The sequence below is a fragment of the Pituophis catenifer genome, unplaced genomic scaffold, assembly GCF_029215685.1.
Source record: "Pituophis catenifer annectens isolate HBS135680 unplaced genomic scaffold, rPitCat1.0.hap2 SCAF_2, whole genome shotgun sequence".
Classification (NCBI taxonomy): domain Eukaryota; kingdom Metazoa; phylum Chordata; class Lepidosauria; order Squamata; family Colubridae; genus Pituophis; species Pituophis catenifer.
This window is the reverse complement of record NW_027256882.1, coordinates 197,288,498-197,310,849: the sequence shown is the minus strand read 5'-3', so window position 1 is coordinate 197,310,849 and position 22,352 is coordinate 197,288,498. Positions and strand designations below refer to the sequence as shown.

General features: G+C 39.1%; 2 protein-coding genes across 3 annotated transcripts; one reads left to right on the top strand and one right to left on the bottom strand.

Annotated features, from left to right (window-relative positions):
• The first annotated feature begins 3,061 nt into the window (after window positions 1-3,061).
• On the top strand, window positions 3,062-4,135 carry FOXE1 (forkhead box E1). The gene has a single exon (XM_070935415.1). It carries the CDS (start codon window positions 3,062-3,064, stop codon window positions 4,133-4,135), a length of 1,074 nt encoding a protein of 357 aa, XP_070791516.1.
• Window positions 4,136-9,804: 5,669 nt separating this feature from the next.
• HEMGN (hemogen) lies at window positions 9,805-18,246 on the bottom strand. Of its 2 annotated transcripts, none has more exons than XM_070938492.1 (4): window positions 18,049-18,246; window positions 15,432-15,525; window positions 13,227-13,480; window positions 9,805-10,021 (listed from the first exon to the last, which is right to left on the bottom strand). In XM_070938492.1, exons 1-4 carry the CDS (start codon window positions 18,128-18,130, stop codon window positions 9,921-9,923), a joined length of 531 nt encoding a protein of 176 aa, XP_070794593.1. In that variant the 5' UTR covers window positions 18,131-18,246; the 3' UTR covers window positions 9,805-9,920. The 2 variants fall into 2 exon arrangements, with proteins under 2 accessions (XP_070794593.1, XP_070794594.1); XM_070938493.1 differs by having other exon boundaries at window positions 15,444-15,525; window positions 18,049-18,241.
• Between the last annotated feature and the right edge of the window lie 4,106 nt (window positions 18,247-22,352).

The window sequence follows — 22,352 nt, the reverse complement described above, 5'->3', positions numbered from 1 at the left end:
TACCATTTAGTATAATGGCCTGCTGCATAGGGATGATGAAGGGTGCTTGCACACCACAGGGGTTGGAAAAAGTTGCTGTTTGGATTGCAAAGTTAATCATGGTGGCTTTGCTTCATTGTAAATGTATTGCTCCTACTGATCTCTTTACGTTTTTATTGCAGTTCTTTTTGATTGCTTTATCTACTAGCTTGTTATTCTTGTTGTGTTTTTTTTTTGATGCATTGTTGGCTTGTTTTTATTGTGTTTCATTAGCAGCTTTCAACCAGACAAGGAGCATTGCCCTTTAACCATTTTAAAGAACATATATTTACACAGTAGTATTACAATTCTGCCATCTATACATGTCTATTCAAATTTAAGCCATCAAATGAGCTTAAACCATTCCGTATACTTTACCTGCACATTAATCCAGGAATCCTTATAATAACTTTGTGAGATAGACCAGGGATTTATCTGGTTCACACCTCAGCCTCTTAGGCACCAGAGGGTTTTAGTTCTTTTGGTCAATTTGCTCATTCTAGTTGGGTTCACACATGCTGTTCTGATGGCTTGGAATGAGGAGATTCCAATTTACCCTTTCAAATCCTAGCCCAGTTGAATCCTATTTAAACAGGACATGAAAGAAAGTGAAAACTTGTGCAGTTTATTCACTGAAAGGAATAACAATAATCAGAGTTTATATTTCCAACATTCATATTAAAATGCTTTTATTGGAGTTTACTGAACGTGTGGTTTGATTGCTATGAACCGTGCAGTCATATGTGGTTTTGCTATTCTTGTAACCTGCTTTGGATGTTATGGTTGCAAAGAAACATAAATATTTGTACAATTCTTTTCAATTAGGCGATGGGACAATTTCTCCTAGAAAGCCAAGGTTTGAACAGAGCAGCTCCTGTCCTTACCATGTGACTGCTGGCCTCATCTGCTTCTAACGTGGGAAATTCCTTTTTGCAAGTTGCATAAATGAACTCTTTTCTCCAGTTCTTCTCTCATCCCCTTTCAAAACTGTAGATGAGAATGGATATTATGGTAAAAGATGGTAAGATCTACTTTTTTTTATGTGTGTGGAAATATCAATTCCTGAGTACTTCAACAGGTGAGAAAGAGAAAAATACTTGTTTACCTATGCCCTGATCCATTTTGGTTTCTCTTGAAAAGGCAGACATATACACCCTTGCAGTTATCCTGCTGGCCTGATCTCAGCAACTGAGAGCGAGTTGGTTAAAGCAACCAGTTGTGGGAGGCCTGATCAAGTATTGCAGAAGGATAGAAGGGCTGCTCAGCAAACAAAAGAAGAGTGCAACCCGAAGGGTGTCTCTTCAGGAGTCAGTTCCACTAAATTCAGTGAGGCTGAATATTTCAGATAAGTAGATGTAAGACTGTTGGCCTAAGGTTTCATATATCACTGCACACTAATTTGGCTATAATCCTACTGAGCAGAGTCAGACGCATTTCACAGAGAAATACAGAGAACAGGCAGGTTTTCTAGTTTCCCCTCTATGACTAGCTATGCTAGGATTCTGAGATCTCTCCATCCCACCATCCTCCCCATTTGGTACAGCATCTTCCGAATGGAGCCCCAAAGCAACAAGGACAGCATGGGATTCTGTAGAGAAACACGGGGCTAACCATCTCAGCCTCCTGGCTGCTTCCAGTGCAAAATGAACCTTATTTTATCTGGGAAATGTATTTTATTGGGGAAATTTATATTTATATTTATATACCCACTCGCTCACAGCGAAGTGATTCTGGGCGGCTTGCAGGCAGTAAAAAATACAGTATAAAAATAATTAAATAATTAAATAATTAATTAATTAATTAATTAATTAATTAATTAATTAATTAATTAAATAAATAAATAAATAAATAAATAAATAAATAAATAAATAAATAAAACCATCACCACCCCACCACCCCCAGCAACAACACACAGATGGGCCAGTTGATGGGCTTTTTGGCTGCAGCATGCGGGAAATTGTCCCCCAATGTCCCTGTGTTTGAGAGGGCAGCGTCCCACTCGCATGACCCTCGCCCCGTCCGAAGAACGCCCCGCAGCGCTCCTTTCACCACGTTTTGTCCTGGACGCCCACGGGTAGCTGTCACTACTTGAGGCGTCACTCGGCTGGGCTCTTCTAAGGCGGATAAAACTTGGCAGCGGGGCTCGCCCGCTCTTCTTCCCGACGGTATAACCCCTCCCGGTTCCTGCCTGCCCTGGGCCAGGCCCCTCCCTCCGCAAGCCCTCTCAGCAAAGCCCTGTGGGTTTGCTGCGCCCCTGGCATTCTCAAGAGAGGCTGCTCGGGCAAGCTTGTCTCCACCCGTCCCTTTAAGGCACGACAGCTGGAAGGGAGTGCCGGCCGACGGCTACTCAGCTTGCACAGAGAGAGAGAGAGAGAGAGAGAGAGAGAGAGCGCAAGCAGCTCCAGAGTCCCTGCCGCGGCTGGGATAACTCGCCTCCTGGCTGGGCAAGGTGCGCCCGCAGCTCTTCCAGAGGCGGTGAAAGAAGCGGGGATCGCAGGTCTCCCTACGAGCCTTCCCGAAGCGCCTCCTTGGAGGAACGGCGTCTAAAGGAGAGATCGGCTTGTTTTGTCGTCCCACCGCCTCTATCCATCGCAGGAACCCGGCAGGTGTTTCAGGACCGCTTCTCACCTCCCGAATCCAGTAGCCCCACACGACCCTTCGCTTGAGCCGGTAAGCCATGGAAGGTCTGAAGGCGCGTTGTCCTGCCGGTCCTCGAAGATCGGCTTCGTTTTAGGTCTGCCGGGCATCACAGAGTCAGCCCGCCCAGGAGGTTGAAAGTCTTGGGGGTCATCATAGCCCTAGATTTCTCCCAGAACTTCTCAAGCTCCAGCACCCAAACGCAGAAGACTCCGAAGCTGCTCTCTTCGCAATCCCACCGGCATTCGCGCTCCTAGATCCTTGCCAGAGCCGGACCGAGGGTGCTTCGAAGATACCCCTTCGGACGTCAGCCAGGAACAGCGAGGCTGGCGCACCCCAGTCCTCAAAGTTGCCCGTTGATTGCCTGCAACCTGCATCGCCGTCGGAGGCGGAGATAGAGCCTGGGATGACGGCCGAAAGCCCTCAACCGACGGGTTGCGCGGTGAGCCGGCCCGACGCCGAAGCCGAAGCCGCCTCTAGGCTTCCCGCGCTGGTGAAGATGGAGCCGGCAGCCCCCGGAGAGGCCCTGGAGCCGGAGCCGTCGGAAGAAGACGTGATGGGAGGTTCGCGGCCTATCGGGCGCCGCAGGAAACGGCCGGTCCAGCGCGGGAAGCCCCCGTACAGCTACATCGCGCTCATCGCCATGGCCATCGCGCACTCTCCGGAGCGCCGCTTGACCCTGGGCGGCATCTACCGCTTCATCACCGAACGCTTCCCCTTCTACCGCGACGGGCCTCGCAAGTGGCAGAACAGCATCCGCCACAACCTCACGCTCAACGACTGCTTCGTTAAGGTGCCCCGAGAGCCCGGCCGGCCGGGCAAAGGCAGCTATTGGGCCCTCGACCCCCACGCCCGAGACATGTTCGAGAGCGGCAGCTTCTTGCGCCGCAGGAAGCGCTTCAAGCGCAGCGACCTTTCCACTTATCCGGCCTACATGCACGAGGCGCCGGCCCAGCCCGTGGGGCCTTCCCTGAGCTCGGCCTACGCCCCTCCTGCTGCTCTCTGCTATCCTTCCCAGCCGCCCCTTTTCAGCCTGGGGCCCCTTATGGCCCAGCCAAGCCCGGAGCTGGTGCAGCAGCATAGCCTGGACATAAACACTTCTCCCGGCAATGCCTGCTCCTTTGCTGGGTCCGCAGCTTACTCCAACCAGGCCTGCACTGCAGCCTCTGGCCTAGGCAGGGCCCACAACACCATGCCTTACTCTTATGCCATCCCCAGTGCCCAGCAGCTCCAGGTTAACCAAGGCTCTTATTCCCAGAGCAGCAACAGTAACCTCTTTGGGGCTTCTGCCCGTCTAGGAGTACCTACCTCACCCCCCATCACTAATGACAGCATGGATTTCTATGGTAGGATGTCGCCTAGCTCCTACAGCTCTTTGGCTCACGGGTACAATGCCAGTGGGCAGCTCAGCAGTCCCGGAGCCTACCTGCGCCACACCCCTTACCCCAGTAATATGGAAAGGTTCGTTTCAGCCATCTGAAGCCAAGGAGGAACTTGGTTGGGGGAAAAAGAGAGCAAGGCAGAACAGGGGGAGGGTGAGACCTCCAGTTATATTATCTTTCCCTTTGCGCTTAGATTACCATCATGAGCACATTACCCTGCACTGGCAGAAGGGTTGTGTTCATTCGGTGCGCCTGCACATCGATATGCCAATCGGCGCCATTATTTAAGTCTGTAAGAGGAACAGGACAATGGAGGTGTCCACAGTACAAGGCTGATGTAAAGATTTAACTTTGTGAAGCGAATGCACTATACAGGATGAAGCTAATGACTCTGCTGCATAGGTGGGGCTGTTGAGAAGACACAGGAGACCCTTTCATGCTGTGAGCTATGAAACGCACCACCTGTCAAAACGAAAGGCAATGCAACATATTAGACCTTTTTGTGTGCTTTTCCATTCCTGTTAACTCTCCTCCACTTTTTCTTTTGTGAGCTCCCTCTTTACAAAATAATCTGTTGTAGCAGTAGCCTCAATAAATAGTAAGCTTTTTCTTTTTCATTTTTTTTACCTAGCCCAATTATTAGCAATATTATGAATAACTAGTAGGTGTATGCTTAATACCCTCGATGTCAAGTTTTCAGTGACTCACAAGTTCATTTGGAGAAATAAATGTGGAGTCAATGATTCACCCTTCTGTTTGAATGCTTTCTGCTGGCTTTGGAAATGCAATAAATAACCTTTGAAACTGATTTTCTTGGAAAGTTCTGATTTGTAGTTGATTATTTTCAGTTAGATAGCTTGTGTTGCAGAGCATAAAGGAACTTGCCTCCACACTTCAGTGCACGTATTGTTCATCGACTCAAGTCAGATTTATTTTCATTTTTGTTGGTTGTAAAAATGTATGCTTAGCAGCTGTACAGTCAGCTATATAATCAGGAAGGAGTACATTTGCTAATGGCTTATACATAAGATATAAGAAAATGTGAAATTCACTCCCTAGAAAGAAGACATTTATTCATATTCGGTAAATTCCCTGCTTTTAAAATTCAGCTTCAATTATTGCTGCTGAGAAATACATACTGTATTCAAAACATAAAAGTTATTGTATATTTTCTGATTAGTTAAGAATAACACAGTAATCAAATGATTCACCCAAAAAGGCAATTCTATTTTTTTCAAAATGATGCTTTTTACCAAGGGTTTTTTTTTTTTTTTTTTTTGAGGTCTTCTACTCACCCTGCTTTATTTATCTGTCATAACAATCAAGACTTTGATATTGTTATACTGGTAGTTGAGGCAGAAATGCAAGGAAAAGAAACATTTGCTGTAAAATGAATGGCTAAATCCATATAATTTACTACTGTACATTATCATTAAAAGTAAAATCAGTAAAATTTTGTAGGTTATCGTCTTGCAATCCTGGATCAAAAAACTAGCTTTTTAATAAGAATCATAGGGATCAGGACTCCCATTAGCTGAAAATTGTTCAAAATCCAAACAAGACTAATACCACACGTCCCTATAAATCACATAGTACAACCATAGTACAACGGCTGTACCATTTCAGACTTCAGGAATAGAGAGATTAACTTATTATAAATGAGTTATTGCAAATTCAGGGTAATAACAGATTAAATAAATAAGCAAACATTTGAATATTTACACAAATGTAAAAGCTGCAAGAAATCTTAAGCTTTGTTAAGTTAAAAAGTTCTAATGAGCCTTTCCTTAATGTTCTATGTGTAGGAAGTTCTTAACACAGAAAACATTTAAAATTCAATTTCTATTGACATGCACCTATAGTTTTGAAATGAATTTTGGACCATAACATTCATATGATTCACATGCAGAGTTTGAGTCAGATGGTATAGACAGTCATTCCTTCAGGATGATAAATTTGAGTAACTGGGTTAGACTAAGAGTGTCATAATTCAGCATTCTTTAAGAAATAGTGGCTAATTAGGTTCCTCTGGATACTTAGAAGAAGGGCACGAAATTCAGCGTATTCTTGCTATTGTTTGTTCCCAGCATTTGTATAGATTTTCTAAGGTAAAGCATTTATGAAAATGGATTTCATTTAGTAAAAACCCTAGAGAGAAACATCATCTGTGTAATGTGTCTAATTTTTTTTTGAAGTTAGCGGCTCCCACCAGTAATTTGGATAGCACTTGCTTTTCATATGTTAATTCTATGTTCAGTGTAGAAACCGAATTAATTTGGTAAAAGGAGAAAAAGGGTGGGAATTGCTTGAATTTATTGCCAGTTCTATACAGCTGAGATGAAGATACTTTCCTTCAACCACAGACCAATTGATACCTCTTTTATTCTATTGCATTTCTGGCTTTGTTGTCCAAGCAATGTGCAAAGGTGTACAAAGGAGTTCTGGAATTCTGTTTTATATAAGAATTTTGAAAACTTTCTTTTGCTAAAATACTATCAGATTCTTTACCAACAAATTACATCTCCCAAGCAACCTTGAATGTTCTTGTAGCCTTCAAACAATTCTTGCTGTGTTCTTTGGCCTGTCTTTTTCGCAGTATTTTCAGCCCTGCATCTATTATATGTATGCCTCTACCTGGAAAAGACAGAAAGAACCCAAGACAAAAGGATAATGATCTACTAAGTGAGGTAGCCTTTGTCCAAGGCTTTATGTGTGGTTCAAGATGGACACTAAATTAAATATGTTGCTACTCCCATAGTCCTATTTTTAATTTTTCATTAGTACTAGGTGAATTGATTTGTATTAAAAATACTGCTGTGCAGGTGTAAATTTTACAGCCAAATGGCATAGTAAAAAGGATTGAATTTTCCTCCTTACGCTGCAAGATGGGAGAACAGTTGCAGTTTACATTCTTCATCTATTGTGTATTTTGTCTCTAGTATTTTAAGTTTTCTATAATAAAAAAATCTGCAGTTTGTTTCCCTGTGGCATGCAAATACCATGTTTCCCCAAAAATAAGACCCTGTCTTATATTTTTTTGAATACTAAAATAAGCACTTGGCCTTATTGCCATGTGCTCAAAAGCCCAATTGGGCTTATTATCAGGGGATGTCTTATTTTGGGGTAAGCAAACTATTTTAGTTATTTTAAAGTCAGTTTGAGAAAGAATTCCACTGGGATAATTTAGACCGCAGTAAATTATATTGTATTCCATTCATTTAATAATTTGTAAAACATTGAAAAGATCTTTTGATGAGGTTTGAATCTTAGGGAAGCAATCCCTTTTTTTATCAGAGCTCATTATGCAAGCACAGACTTTTCTGCTAAAGAGCCCATATAACGTGAGAGGCGATCAGTGATGGGCCAAACTATTTTATCACTAGGAAGTCCCTGAATAATGATGTTTATTGCAGGTGAAAAACAGCAGGGAGGGGGAGAAGTTGTTCTTAGATGGATGTTTCTGCTTTTTCTAGTCTACAGGAACATTCCCGTCCATTCCCCAGAACAATTGGAAAACTACTGCACTAAAATAAAAATGAACAAAAAGCGGAATGAACCAAGGCAGAGGTAGACAGAAAGCAGACTCAGACTTGCTCAAATCTTGGGTGATTGATAATAGATCTGTAAAGGTTTTCGAATCCCACCCAATTAACCAAAGCCTTTTTCCTTCTGTAAATTAGGCTGCCAAAATTAAAAAAAAGAAAAGAAAAGAAGAAGGAAGGAGCACCAGATTAAATTTTAGTAATGGAAGCATCACCTTGATTTCTGCTTTGTGCTCTAAGGTTAGAATGCTCCTTAAATTTGCTACGTGGGTGCTTGACTTCTGCAATTCTTTTAAATTAAATTACCTTGCATCGGTAATTTAAAAATGTAGAAATTTGAAGTTTGTTCTCTGCAGTAAAACCTAAAAATCAGTATTATTTAGGTCACTTCTTTGTATAATCCGTGCTAGCTTGAAAGGGGGCCTCAATTTCAGTTCTCCATGATATCAGCATCAAGGAAAAGCTGTTCCCAGTTCAGATATGGTTTAATTGAAACCTCAACAAGGGCAGGTATTATTAAGTCAGCATTAACAGTTAATGTTGCCTTTAGATGCTGTAACTCCATGTCACCATTGGATGGAACTCTTGTCTCATTCTTTTTCCTGGCTCCTGAGTTTCAGGTCCCTCGAGGTTAATGCTGGTTTAATAATTTAGCAGCTTCCCTTCAATAGTGGAAAGAACAGAAGTAAAATCAGCAAGAATTTATTTCCACATTCACTTCATTAGGAGACAAGTTCTACTAGGCTCCTGGCCTTTTTTTTTTCTTTCTTTAACTCCTTTTGTAGGGAGTGGAGATGCATTGAGAGGAGCAAGATTGTTGTAGGACCTCTAGTTGCTCAAGTCAAGGCAGCAATTTTCTACGCTTGTTCTTGGCACAAAGACAATTGTGGATCATAGAAATATGCAAAACATTTCAAATTCATAAAATATATATTGATTTATTAGTTTCCTAAACCATTCACTACCAAAGTCTCTGAAGGGTATACAGAAAGCAAACATACTAAGACAAGAAATTCCGCAATAAATTGACTTAATTATTGTCAATAGTAATTATTTTTTTACTATTATTTACTTACTATTTGTAATTATAATAATTATTTACTATTATTATTATTATTGTAATTATTTACTATTGTCAATAGTAATTATTTTAAACATTTCCAAAGCTCCAGATCCATCTGTTTCAAACGCTGACCATGGATTGCCTTCAAGCTGCTTTTAAGAGTTGTGAAGTAAAAATGTCGATAGTGTAAGGAGTTTCACTAGCCTATATTTCTTTTTATTATTATCAGGCGAAATCAGCAAAGCAGGAGATGTGTGTAATTATATTACTCTGCATAGGTACACATGGACTACTCAGTCCCTGTTACGGGCTCCACATGCATGGTCTCAAACACATACTTTATATATAAAAGGAAAAAAAGGACTATAGGGCTAAAACCCATTGTCTTTATATAGAGATTGTTCTAAATAGAGAATTCCAAGTGCTTTCGGTCTAAAGACATCCTACAGTGGTTTGACTTTTCCCCCTCAGCGGATTATTTGAAAATAATAATTGTGGGAAATGACAGAAGTATATAAATTGGTGGAGTTGCTTCTGAGATGGGCCTAAAAACTTGCATGAATGAGAGAGAATAATTGATTTATTGTTTCCTGGTTAATTCTGTGAAGGGATTAAAAAGAAAAAAAACCAGTGGTGCATTCAGTCATGTAGGTCCCATCTTCAGTACACAATGGTGTAGCACAAACATTCACGTCCTCAATGACTACTAATAAGGAACATGAGGAGAAAAAAAATGTTGGGAAGGTATCTGTCTTTGCTTGTTATTATTCATCTTTGTTCTTCCCTGTTCTAACACATTACTTATAAGCAGACGAAGCACCTGTAGATGGATGCAAAATGCCTCCTTCTAGACCTTTCTGGTGTGAAGAAGGCTGATGGTTGCTATCTTGCAGAGGCATTCTGCTTGTCTCTATTTCAAAGTTTCCCAGCCTGGAGCTACACAATGTCTTGGATGATAGTTACCCTTGTCCTCCATCATCATGGTTGAAGATAATGATCCATCTAGGCTAAGACATGTTAAAGATACTAGATTAAGAAGCTACTTCATTTGAACATAGGTCAGTAAACCCAACATTTAAAAAAATACAAAATCCCCTGTGCTGAATCCTCCAAAGGAAGACACACTCACAGAGTATTTCAAAAAGAAGAAATTGCAGGAAAATTACAACAAAGGCTACCAGATTTTTATTGCTCACACAAGAATGACAGGTATCATGTAGCCTAACAGCTTTTCCACATTGAATAAGGAACAATTATTATCCACAAGCAACTTTTCAATTAAAAGCCAAATAAATCTTGCTCCAAGTGATCATTTTCCAAAGACTGGGGGTCCTCTGAGCCTTCTGGTCTTGGTGTCTCCTCTAGTCCTGGGTGGTGAGCTGGGAGGCAGAGTAAAGAAGGTATCACAAATGTTTCTATTGGTTTAGTCTAAATAATGCTGATGTCTCTGAGCAAAAACTATAACCAAGATTAACTATCTAAGCAAAAAGGAGAGAAACATCAACTCCCAAATTGATGCTACAGTAAATGATGTCTTCAAATTTTTTTTATTAATGATGACATATTCATAGTAACAGAAGCAAAGAAGAATTAAAATTAGCAATTCTCCAAATACTATTGTTATGAAAACCAATAGTGTTCACAAGTACAGTGTCTGCAAGGTAAAAATTAGACAATATATCAGCCAGATGCTTTTTCTCTGCTACCTAAGGCACCAGCTACTTTAAATATTTTATGGACTTTCACAAATCATTGTATTTGTGATTATTTCCCTGTAAATCCCCTTAGAGATTTTTCAATAAAACAAAAGGTTACATTCAAATCTTAAAATAAAGTAAAAGTGTACAAGCACAAAAAGGGCTCCAGTGAGGAAAAATAAATTACAATAGGTATTAAAACCGTCTTTTTAATACTTCTGCCCATTAAAGCTGGACTACAGTAGTTAATGAATAAGGGTTTGATGGCAGAACCACCTCAATCACACTAAAATACAGAATTATATTTTGACAATGCTGGCATAAATCACTTATGGAAAGGCATGAGAGGAGGCCCCCTCCCATCACACAAAAAGAAACCAACTGAACTGAAAGCTGCATTTACTTTAACACAGGCAATGCCATAATTCTCCCTCAACCTGAAAAGCAGTAGCCTAGTTTACAGCTACAGGACAGTCTATAGACTTCTTTTTCTAATATGTAATCTTATTTTAAAATACAATGCCAATTATATTTTGATTGGGTCATTTTACAACATTATGACAGCCATCCAATGGGTGTTTTACATCCCACAAAGCACCCTTGGCCATCATAAATGGTCGCAACACACACACACACACACACACACACACACACACACACACACGTGTGACCATCTGTCAGGTGAGTCAGTTTTACAACCGGTTGCAACATTCCGCAGTCACATGACCATGATTCACAATGTCCCCTCCCCCCCTCAGTTTCTTACATTTTTGGCCTTTTTCAGCAAAAATATGCCCATTCAAATGAGTGTAGCGTTCGCTTAATGACCTTTGCAAAAAGGGGCAGAAAACTCGACTGGAAGTGCCTCAAATTATGACCATAACAATTTATGACAGGATTTCTGGTCCTAATTGCATTTGTAAATTGAGGACCACCTGTACATCTATTTTATTTCCTAAGACTCCTCATTAACTCTCTAGGAAAGAACTAGAGTTTGTTACTTCCATTAAAAGTATTTTCTACCTTGTTAAGTGAGCTTACACTCAAATGGCCAGACTACATATGAGGCAAGAGACATATCATCAGATCAGTGATACAGTTACTGTATATTTCAATAGCACATGTGGAAGGTTCTGAATGCTAGAGGGGGGAAATATTCCATATCACTTTCCTAGTCTAAATATAAATATCCCAAGCAAAGCATTAAAAATATATACAATACACTAGCATTATATGGCATGTGACCCGTATACTTGATGGACCGCCTCACCCTGGTTACATCTACCTACTGTATTTTTCGGAGTATAAGATGCACTTTTCCCCCCTAAAAGAGGGTGAAAATTTGGGTGTGTCTTATACATCAAATGTAGTCCCGCCCACCCGGCTACCCGCCAGCCCCCACCCTTTGGCCTCTGCCTCCCAGCAATTTACCTCCTTGCAGCAAACAGGAAACAGCCCATTTCAGCTTCAGCACAGCCTGATTAGCACAAGCAGTTGATTGTCGGTTGGATTGGCCTCCCGACCCTTAGCTGTTTCAGGCTGCAGGGATTGCCATTGCCTACTGCCGCGCGGGCCTCTGCTGTTTGCTGCAAGGAAGCAAATTGTTGGGAAGCAGAGGCAGAGGCAGATTTTTTTTTCTTGTGCTAATCAGGCTGTACTGAAAATGAAATTAAAGCAGACTGTTTGCTGTTTCCTGCAAGGAAGAAAATTGCTGGGAGGCAGAGGCAGATTTTTTTTTTCCTCCCCAAAAAAGATAGGTGCGTCTTATAGTCCGGAGCGTCTTATACTCCGAAAAAAAAGGTATTTCATCAGATCCCGCGGGAGAGGCATGTTACCAGTCCCGTCAACAAAGGAGTGTCATCTGATGGGATCTAAAAAGAGCCTTTACTGCCGTTTGTAATGTCATTTCTCTGCAGCCTAGATTATCCCCAACCTTATTGGCCTTTAGCAAGGCTTTGAAAATATGACTTTGCCACCATACTTGAAGATCTAGTGGTAGAGGAGAGCCTCTTCAATGACTGTGCAGAAAGCAGGATCCAGACTGAATTCTGCCACTGATTAGGATTGTTTTTCTATTTTTAATCCAGTCTTATTGACAGTTTCTTTGTTTATAGGCTTTTTTATTAATGTGACTTTTGTTTGGGGTATTGTTTTAATTGTTGAGAGCTGCCCAGAATCACTGAAGTGAGATGGGTGACTATGCAAACAGAATGAATGAACTAATCAATTAATTAAAGAAATGTTAATCTATTATTTTGCCCTGATATTGTTGTAGTTGTCCTTTCAGCCAAAATTAATAAAGGAGAACATAAGTACTGCAATGATAGAAGAAATGGAAAGCTGGCTAAGTTAAAATTTAGCGGTCCTGGCAAAACTCTAAACTAGGGCTACCAAATAAGAGTTGCAAAAGATGATCACCAGCTGACAGCTCTTTGTTGTCCTCTGATGGTCCTCAGAATTTTTGCAGATCAGATATGACAGCTTTCCTCTTATTATATCTAAGGAGCCTTACTGTTCAATAATCCAGAAAGAACCACTACCCTTGTACTTTATTTGCTCTGTAATTAAATTGAGATAGCTACTAGTCCAGGGGTGTCCAACCTTGGCAACTTTAAGTCTTGTGGCCTTCAATTCCCAGAATTCCCAGCCAGCATGGAATTCTGAGAGTTAAAGACCACAAGTCTTAAAGTTGCCAAGGTTGGACACATTTGTACTAGACTCTTTATCTGATCCAACTAAAAAACCATGGAAAGGGACAGGGAAGATGTTCTCCAAAATTATTTCAGAGACCCTGTTTATCATCCAGACTAAATTTCCTTGTGGTTAAATAATACACTTCTCACTAAAAGAGCTTTTATTTTCAAAGGCTGCTAATTACAGAACTTACCACATCTGAAAACAGACGGCATTATTTCCTCTTGGGAATACAGCTCTTCCGTTACCACCAGAGGGACAGAGCATTCTTCATGGACTCCATGAGTGACTTCAGCTTTCTCCTCCACTGCGGTCACCTGTGTTTCATGACTCTCAGCTTCCTCTGACTGCAATTCTGGTTGTGGTTCTGGTTGTGGAGTCTGACGCCGGCCTCGGCCCTTTCCAGTTGCTCTTCCTTTCCGTGCTCGTTTGTGTCTCTTTTGCTCCCTAGGCAAATGTACACATAAGAATCAATTTATAAATTCTAGGACCCAACAGATTGCTTTGAAGGGCCTTTTTACTAAACCATTAACTCACTTCTTGAATCACATTAAAATTCTCAGCTTGATTGTTAAGATTATTTATTCAGCATTTTTTCCATTCAAGATGAGCAAACCCATCCTGGTCAGTGATTCAATTTCCTGCAGAACTCAAAGCCATAATCATACCCAAGCAGCAGAGGAAGGCTTGGGCAATAAAGAAAGGTGGTGGGGTCCCTGACTTTTATCTTCAATCTATTTCTCCCCAAAATTAATTTATTTCCTTCCTTCCTTCCTTCCTTCCTTCCTTCCTTCCTTCCTTCCTTCCTTCCTTTCTTTCTTTCTTTCTTTCTTTCTTTCTTTCTTTCTTTCTGGGCTTATATAGCTGCCTATCTCACATAGTTCTCCCAACAGTTCCATTCGTTGTTGGGGTTCCTTTATGTGGTTATTAGGTAAACACAGGTCAAAAAATAAACTTAGTAAATATAGTGTGGATGGAAAGGGTTGGTAGTAGCTGCAGCAACAATGAAAAGCTGCAAAAAAAATTAAAACTTGGTTGATCACCATCTCAAAGTTTTATCTTCCAAGGATATTGTACAATGGCCAAAAAAAAACACCAAAAACCTGACATTACATATAAATGCAACTTAACATACTCCCCATATGATATGGGGAGATACATAAACACACACAAACATAAATACACAGACCCTAACACAAGGTTTTACCATTTATGACACAAAAATATGTCTATTGAAATTTCAGAAGCCAAAAACGATAGCTTCATGGTCAAAGGGGATTTTTTTGTATGTGCTATAGCTCCTTGATCGTACCTCTACAATATAAGAAGCAGAATAAATGATGCCAAATATGAAATATTGCAAAATAAGTTATTTTAAATGTAAGTCATTTTAAATGTAAATAAGTTAAATGTTGCAAATCTATTCTATTGGCCTAGGGCTGTGATGGCGAACCTATGGCATGCGTGCCATAGGTGGCACGGGGAGACATATTGGTAGGCATGCGAGATTGCCCTAACTCAGCTGCAGCGCACTTGAGCACGCAGGCCAACTGATTTTCGGGCCTTTCGGGCACACCGGAAGTTTGTAAACAGGCCGTTTCCAGACTCCAGAGGGCCTCCACTGGGGTGGAGAAGGCCGTTTTCACTCCTAGAAAGCCTCTGGAGCCTGGGGAGGGCGAAAAAACGGGCCTACCAGGCCCACCAGGTTACCACGTGCCAAAAACAGGGGGAGCACGGGGGTGGGCATTGTGCATGCAAGCACGGGGGGATGGGGCGCATTGAATTGTAGGTGTGGGCCCGCACATGCACGACCCCCCCACGCTCCCCCCTCTTTTGGCACAAGGCGGCAAAAAGGTTAGCCATCACTGGCCTAGGATAATAACTGCATAACTCTGTTTCCTGGACATAGAGTAGATTCAATAGATGCTGCTGTGCAGCTAAGTAAAACAGATGCATTTTCAGAATCATCTAAATTCCAGCCATTTGTGTGAATATGTATGTGTCAGTGTGAGAATGAGATGGGCAAAAGTTTCAAGGATACAAAAGGGGATGGCATGTTACCTAGGAATGGAATAAGCAAAAACTTTTAATATTTGAGTTGGAATGAAATATGGGCAAAGAAAAAGGGTAGCTCTATAAGGTACACTAGGAGAGACTTCTATATGAGGAAAAACAAAAAAGATTTCTTATTTTTCTTAGAAAAGAAATCTATTGTACCAATTTTGGCTAAACTTTGGTTAAATGTGACTAATTTGTTTTTTATGAGAGCAAAAGTAATGTCAGTGTCGTTATTTAGACACATAAAAACATCCTTTTAAAAGCTATGTGCAAACAAACACATCACAGCAGATTGCTTTATCTCTAAAATAAACATCACTTTGTCACCATCCTAATTTACCCCAGAACCCACTGTTGAGTGTCTTTTTCTTCTGCTTCTGCTCTTCTTTTTCTGAGAAGTTCTCTGTCTCTCAAACGGTGTGAAATGCCAACATCTGCAAGAAGTAACAAGAGTTGCATGAATTATGCTAAGAAATTAAGCTGTTAAGAAATCTAAATCGATATTGCAGGAATAGATGCTGAATAAAGCAATGGCAGAAACATTTCAGCAACTACAACTGAATATATTGGGTCCTTTGTTCTGTTTAGAAAATTAAATGCCTACAATGAATATTTCCATGATGGTTGAGGAGAAGGTTTCTGAAAACCCATAAGTATTTAATTGGCTACATGAACACGAAGTCAACATTATTCCAATTAAATATTTCTATAATGGCTGAAGGATTTATCATATGTGCTCATCTTTTGTCTCCAAATTTTAAAAAAATTTGCTGAGACAAGCCAGAGAAATAGTAACATCATGGTAAGTCACAATCAGAATGAAAGTTATTATTTTACTTCCTTGTTAAAACCATTTTGGGTGTGTTAAAATATTATTTTAGCATGCAAAATTCAGTAAACAATTATGCAGCCAAAGCTTTTAAAACACTAAAGCTTCATTCTCTAGGTATAGTATCTTCATATAATTGTATGCAGTCTATGTTTATGTTTGTCCACTTAGCTATACTTACATTGTAATGCAACCTGCTACAGCAGGCAGCACAATTCATTTCATTAAAAACAAGTCTGGTGCATTTTGCAGTGTTGCATGTCACTTTTGACCCACCTATGGCAACTCCAAAAGACAACAGAAAGAGTCATCTTGTCCAGATTACAGAAATGACATCAGACACTTTTGTCCAAACAGTGAATGAGAACCTGAGGTAGAACTTTGCTTGATGATGAATTCTGAACTTAGAAACATTTTTTGTTGTTGGAGATAACATATACAGAACAACCTTAAGAAAGCTTATAGTATGGCCTGTTGATTTGGGCATGTCAGATTCTATGTGGTATCAACATTTATCTGAGTAATATTCAACTTGACCAATCTCACAATGGGAAATGTCCCCTTTTTTCCTTCGTTGTTGTTGTTGAAAATAATCTATAAGGACCTCTTTCTATAGCCATTATAGGATGATATTTTGTAATCAATTAAGATATGAAAGCTATAACATGTGGTAACAACTTAATTTTCTAGCTGCGACAGAATCTAGATTTCATTTGCCTTTGACACAGATGCACGACACATGTAAGATAAGTATGTCTGGATCATAACTACTTTTTAACATTTTTCTCAGGTAATGGTTTCCCCAAAATTTGGGACATTTCTACTTGATTCTCCTTCATTAAAATCTGTTCATAATGTTATAATAATATGAGGCTATCAAGAGGAAAAGCAGTCTATACCCATGACATAAATTAATTCCACACTTGTAATAGAAGCACATTAGCTGCAGCAGTGAGTTTTTTCAGTGACACCTCAAGTTTTATTTATTTACCAGTATATTTATGGTATTCAAATATAAGTATTAAAAGGGCATCTACCTTAAATGGACTCTACCGTAAAACAAAGAAAAAAACCTTGCATCAGCATATTTATTAACGTCTGCCTCCTGATGTTTCTCTGTGCTTTGGATTCATGCAAGTCACAAATGTTTGTTTCAATCCAGATGTGGAATATTATGCATAGTGTCCACTTCAGCAGCAAGTGAAGTTTCCCTATGCATGAAATGAATCTATCCTCCAGCCTTTGATGGTGAGAGAAGCACCAAGTATCTTGCAATGTAAAGAGATTTTCTCTCTATAGTTTTAAGACATTTGGCTGCCTGAGGCAGAACATAAAACAGCACCAACCTTTCCCTAAGTTAAGATACACATGGCATCCAACAATTATTTTTGTATCTAAGGCAGAAAATCCCATCAATGCTTCTTTATTTCCCTGGCAATAAAATCAAGGCAATAAAGTAATAATTTGCGCATCTTTCCTGACACTTGAAATAAAATGCTTGCATCTGTTCCCTTGACTTAATTGGTGGCTAGCTTTACTGTAGACATACTTCAGTATTTCTCTTGGTCTCTGATTTTCCTTTGCAAATGTCCTGGGTCTCTTTCATTTGCATCACTGTAGCAATGTTAAAGGGATATACATTTGTTAGGTATTGCCAAGGTTGGGTTACTGTCCAGAGTTTGATGAGGATGAAGACAGATGGAACATTTTATGTGGAAGCAGTTTGAACGAATCAGTGTTCTCTTGATCCATATTTATATCCCGTACTTCCTCATTCTACATCTGCAACCTTGCAAGATAAATCAGGTGAGGAATTTTTAAGATCACCCAGTGAGCTTAAAGATCCAGATCCAAACTGATCATCTCAGTCCAAGTCTAAAGCTGTTTAAAAGTAGAGGGGATAACCTTCTGCTATGTTTAACATTTTGCTTCTGTTTTAACCTATTTGAAGCCTAAAGGTGCTATGCACACAAACAATATTTGCAGAAGATCCTCCCAATGTTTACTCAACGAAAGCAAAATAAGAATAGAGATTTATCAGGGGCAAGGATCAGAGACAGGTAATTCTTGAAAAAATGCAAACTTGTCTCCCAAAAAGCAATCCCTTTCCCAAAATAATTTGCATTACCTGCAACTGCATACTCTTCAGGTGTGGCCTCTGGTTGCTGTGACGTTTCAGAGTATGAATGATCCTTTTCTAAACTTGCCATCTGTAACAGTTTATTTTAATATTTATATAGAAAAAGGAGCTGAGCTCCACCATAGGATCATATAACACATCTAATGGTTTAGTGCAAAAAGAGTTTTCAAAACTGAGGGGAAAAAAAGAAACAGATTACCCGCCCTACACATCTTATCTGCCATGGACATGGCTATGTTAATACTATTTTTTCTTATCAAGTTGCAAAGGTGTTTATATTGATGCTAAAAGCCTGGCATATCAATTTCCAAACACTTTTTCCTCCTGTGAAATAATTATTTTATCCAAGAAATGTGCCATTTTTCAAACATTGCACATTTGGAAATTCCTGGAAAAACATCCTTACCCCACCATTTAGAACTAATTACCTCCTCAAACAGCTTTGGAAAGAATGGTTTATTAGATAAAATTGCAAGCAGCATTTAGACACAATAAGAATACTTCTCTGGAAAAAATCTGTTCAGATCTATGTGTGTATATATTTGTATGCACTTTGCTTAAAGATGATCCCTTGCCCTAAGTTTTCTGTTCTCTGAGAATATGCCAATAAATGAGATTTTTTAAAGAGAATCTAAATGAGAAAATACTCCTGAGATTTTTTTAATATATTTTTATTTTGTAGGGAGGGATTAGTACAATTCTAAAAACATACACTAAATAAATAGAAGCAGTTGGCCCGTTTACATTGTAGCAATTTATTTTGAAGAAGATTCTGCAATGGAAAAATTCCTTTAGTTTTTCATATCAAACTTTGTATACATTTTATATTCACATCAAACTTTGCAGTTAATACTATAAATAACTGAAATGTGATGTATCTCCAGGTTATGTTGCAAACACTGGCATTTCTTAGTTTGCCTAATTTCCACTTCCCCCCCCTCTTCTTAAACCATATGCTTGAAATGTACCTCTGTAAAATGTTTGATATGTATTACCTTTTAATATTGGGAGTTCCTTTTTCCCTTGTCCTTTGGACACCTCCCTTGGGCTTAAATGAGATTATTTTACTGCTCTAAAAAGGTGGGGCAGAGTAGAAGTGACAAGAGAGAAGGGTGGAGGTAAAAGGAACTAAATGCGCCTCCTGCTTTTTGTGATATGCAGAGGCAAGGCACTCATAGCCCAAAACTGCAGGCTTCAATTAATTGAGAAGGAATCCTTAACTCTATTATGGCACTAGATGCAGTTCCCCACATTACATTTTCTTGAACAACAACAAAATCTTCAGTCATTTTCAAGATCAGCAAGTTTATTATGGCATAAGTTTTCATCAGAAGCATTTAGTACTTTTTTAAACAGGGAGTACTTATTCATATAGAGGTAGTGAAACAAAGATAGTGAAGTTTTTAAAGTTAATTTTTAAGTCCTACAGGCCTTTATATTATTTGGTTGTAACCAACCTCTATGATAAGAAATTAGCTAAAGAAATTACATATATTTCTCATACATAGCCTTAGTTGTTATCAAGCTAAGACGTAACATGTGAAATTTGAAAACAGTTTATAGTTTAATTATGTTGCATAAAATCCCAATGGTTGCTTATTTAATAAACTTTGGTTAATCATATCAGACAAATGACCAGGATAGAATCTTTCTTTTTCACATTTTTATGTGGAAAGATTTTTTTAAAAAAATGTGGAAACATTTCCGCCATATGAGTACTTACCAGCAGACTGAAATGGTAAAAACAGATTTGTCAGACTGCTGGGAGACTAAGTAGTTGCAACAGCAGCAACTATATACTGTATCTGTATGATTAATGAAAAAAGCAGAAGACTATTGTTTCTAATTTCTACAACAAAAGCAACAAATGGATCGGCCTTCCTTGATTTTATTTGATCAATTTAATATCTTCTCCAACCAATCACACTGCACTTTGTGTATGAATAGAACAGAAATACAAACACTGCTATTATTGTTATATCCTGCTTTGCCTACAGACAGTACCATTGATTCCTGTCAGCGTAGATCCTTGAAGTGGTGTAGAAAGATTTGAAGTAGAAAGATAAAATAATACAATTAAAGAACCCTTATGACAATATCAAGACAGAAACAATGCCACCAATAAGCCACATCAATTATAGAACAATTAAATCCATGGAAACATCAAAATGTTCACAAATGGCAGTACTGTTCAATACAATTTATTAGCCCAAGATTAATATGAAGAATTGTATTGAAGTTATTTGAAGTACCAATAACCAGTTCAATCTTGCCTGCTGCTTCAACACTGCTTGCTTTTCTAATTTCTTATTATTGCTGGCAGGAAAGTAGGTAGAGTTATTAGTATTTTTAACAGAAGGGATGGAGAACTCAAAATTTTCTTCCAAGCCACAAACTATGTTTATCATTTTAACTGATACAGTACAGAAGTTATGTGCCAATGTTATGGAAATTCAAGAAATATCTGTTGCTAACGCTACAGTAGTTCTTTAATAGTTAGCTCCTGGAGTTGAGTCATTCAACTTAAGTACTTCATTTTGGTCATACTGTACATCAAAAGGCTGAACTGTTGTGTTTTGTTTTGGGTTGCCTAAGTGATTTAAACACTATACTGTACATTACCTTTGGAATGTTAGGGTACAACACTGACCTATTGCTTACTTTTGTTGCTATAAACGTTTATAAACATATCAGCTGGGAGGCTAGAATTTCATAACTTTTCAAGTTATCTAAGGTAAGAAAAGAAATCTATCACTGTTTCCGATTAAATAAATATTTCTATAAAGCTCAGCAATAATATTTCCCTGTTATAAAGAAATTATGTACACAGTATTTTTGTATGTTCTTTCTATATGAAAACTATAAACTTAATATTGTTTTTGAAAAAAAGGAAAAGGTTGCCTTGAGAGTGAAGGAACTCATCCCAACTTTGGCGGCAGACAAATACATTTTGCAGTCCTATTTTACTATTTGAGAAAAGTGCTACAGACATTGTTGTAAAACTGTAATCCAAAATGGATTTCACAGAAAAGCAAATTAGCTAAGGGAAAAGACAAATAACTATTTAAAAAAAAAAACATATACATGGCAGATATGGGCAGGGGTGAAATCTACTTACCTTCCTTAGCGGTTCGGAAGTGCACGCTCCACGTCACATGCGAGTGCGGATCCTCTGCGCATGCACAGAGGGTAAAAAACATGTTACTTCCTGGTTAAAACCAGGAAGTAATGACGATTGGTGGGTGGGCAGAGCCTCGCACCACCAACGCTACTGGTTCTCTGAACCACCTGCCGCCATCGCTACCGCTTCGGCTGAACCGGGCCGAACCGGTAGCATTTCACCCCTGGATATGGGATATATGCTTCAAATCAGATACTTGATTTTCATTTACAATCTCTCACACAGTAACATACATTTTCTCCCTACACGCCTTACAGTAAGATTTACTCTTACTCTAGCCACATAAAACATATTATGGTTTGACGCAAGATGAGAACCAAGACATCGTGATCATAATATAGATATAAAATAAATATAGCAGCTGTTTATAAACAGCAGTGTGAACTGCTGTTTATGTATGGTATATGAACCCAGCTGAGATATGTTTAATAAGCTGTGGTTTGCCCTAATATCCAGACATTAACCATCAAAACAGTAGCTTTAGAAAACATTTGGGGGAAATGCTATTATTAAGCTACATTGTAGTCTCTTTACCTGAAATTGTCATTTGCATGAGAAATCTTCACTTTCCACATAATTCTCGTGAAAGATCCAGACAATACATTAGGATAAATTTGTTTGCTAGATTGTAGCTCAATGTATCATTGAGCTACAACATTAAGTAGGTTAAGGGATGCCATAATGGAGAACAAGAATTCCTGCCTATTTCTTCCAACCCTTCTAAGTATTCCAAGAGCCCTTGAAACACAATGCTAGAAAGTCTTTGTTATATGAATGACCCTTTTTCATTATTTAAGTAAACTGCAGTGAATTTTCTGTTATGTACACTGAGAGCATATGCACCAAGACAAATTCCTTGTATGTCCAATCACACTTGGCCAATAAAAAATTCTATTCTATGTAGTATGGGTGCTGCAGTCCATTTGTTGGGAAATGTCTTCTTAGGCTGGTAAGTGTTGGTAAAAACTTTGGTAATGATATACTTTGAATTTTCAGATTCTGCACCTTCATCTTATTTTCTTGGCAAATAGACTGGGCAGGCTAAGGCTGCTAACCTATCTGGATTTTGGATTTGCAATAATGTCACATCTAATGAAAGTGCTTTGACTAA

Excerpts from the sequence above, each read along its gene's own strand:
- HEMGN (XM_070938492.1), bottom strand. The coding sequence starts at position 18,130 with ATGGCAAGTTTAGAAAAGGATCATTCATACTCTGAAACGTCACAGCAA. Across the intron at positions 15,526-18,048 it reads TGAAGAGTATGCAGTTGCAG|ATGTTGGCATTTCACACCGT; the intron begins GTAATGCAAATT and ends TACTTCTTGCAG. Across the intron at positions 10,022-13,226 it reads GCCGTCTGTTTTCAGATGTG|CTCACCACCCAGGACTAGAG; the intron begins GTAAGTTCTGTA and ends TCTGCCTCCCAG.
- FOXE1 (XM_070935415.1), top strand. The coding sequence starts at position 3,062 with ATGACGGCCGAAAGCCCTCAACCGACGGGTTGCGCGGTGAGCCGGCCC.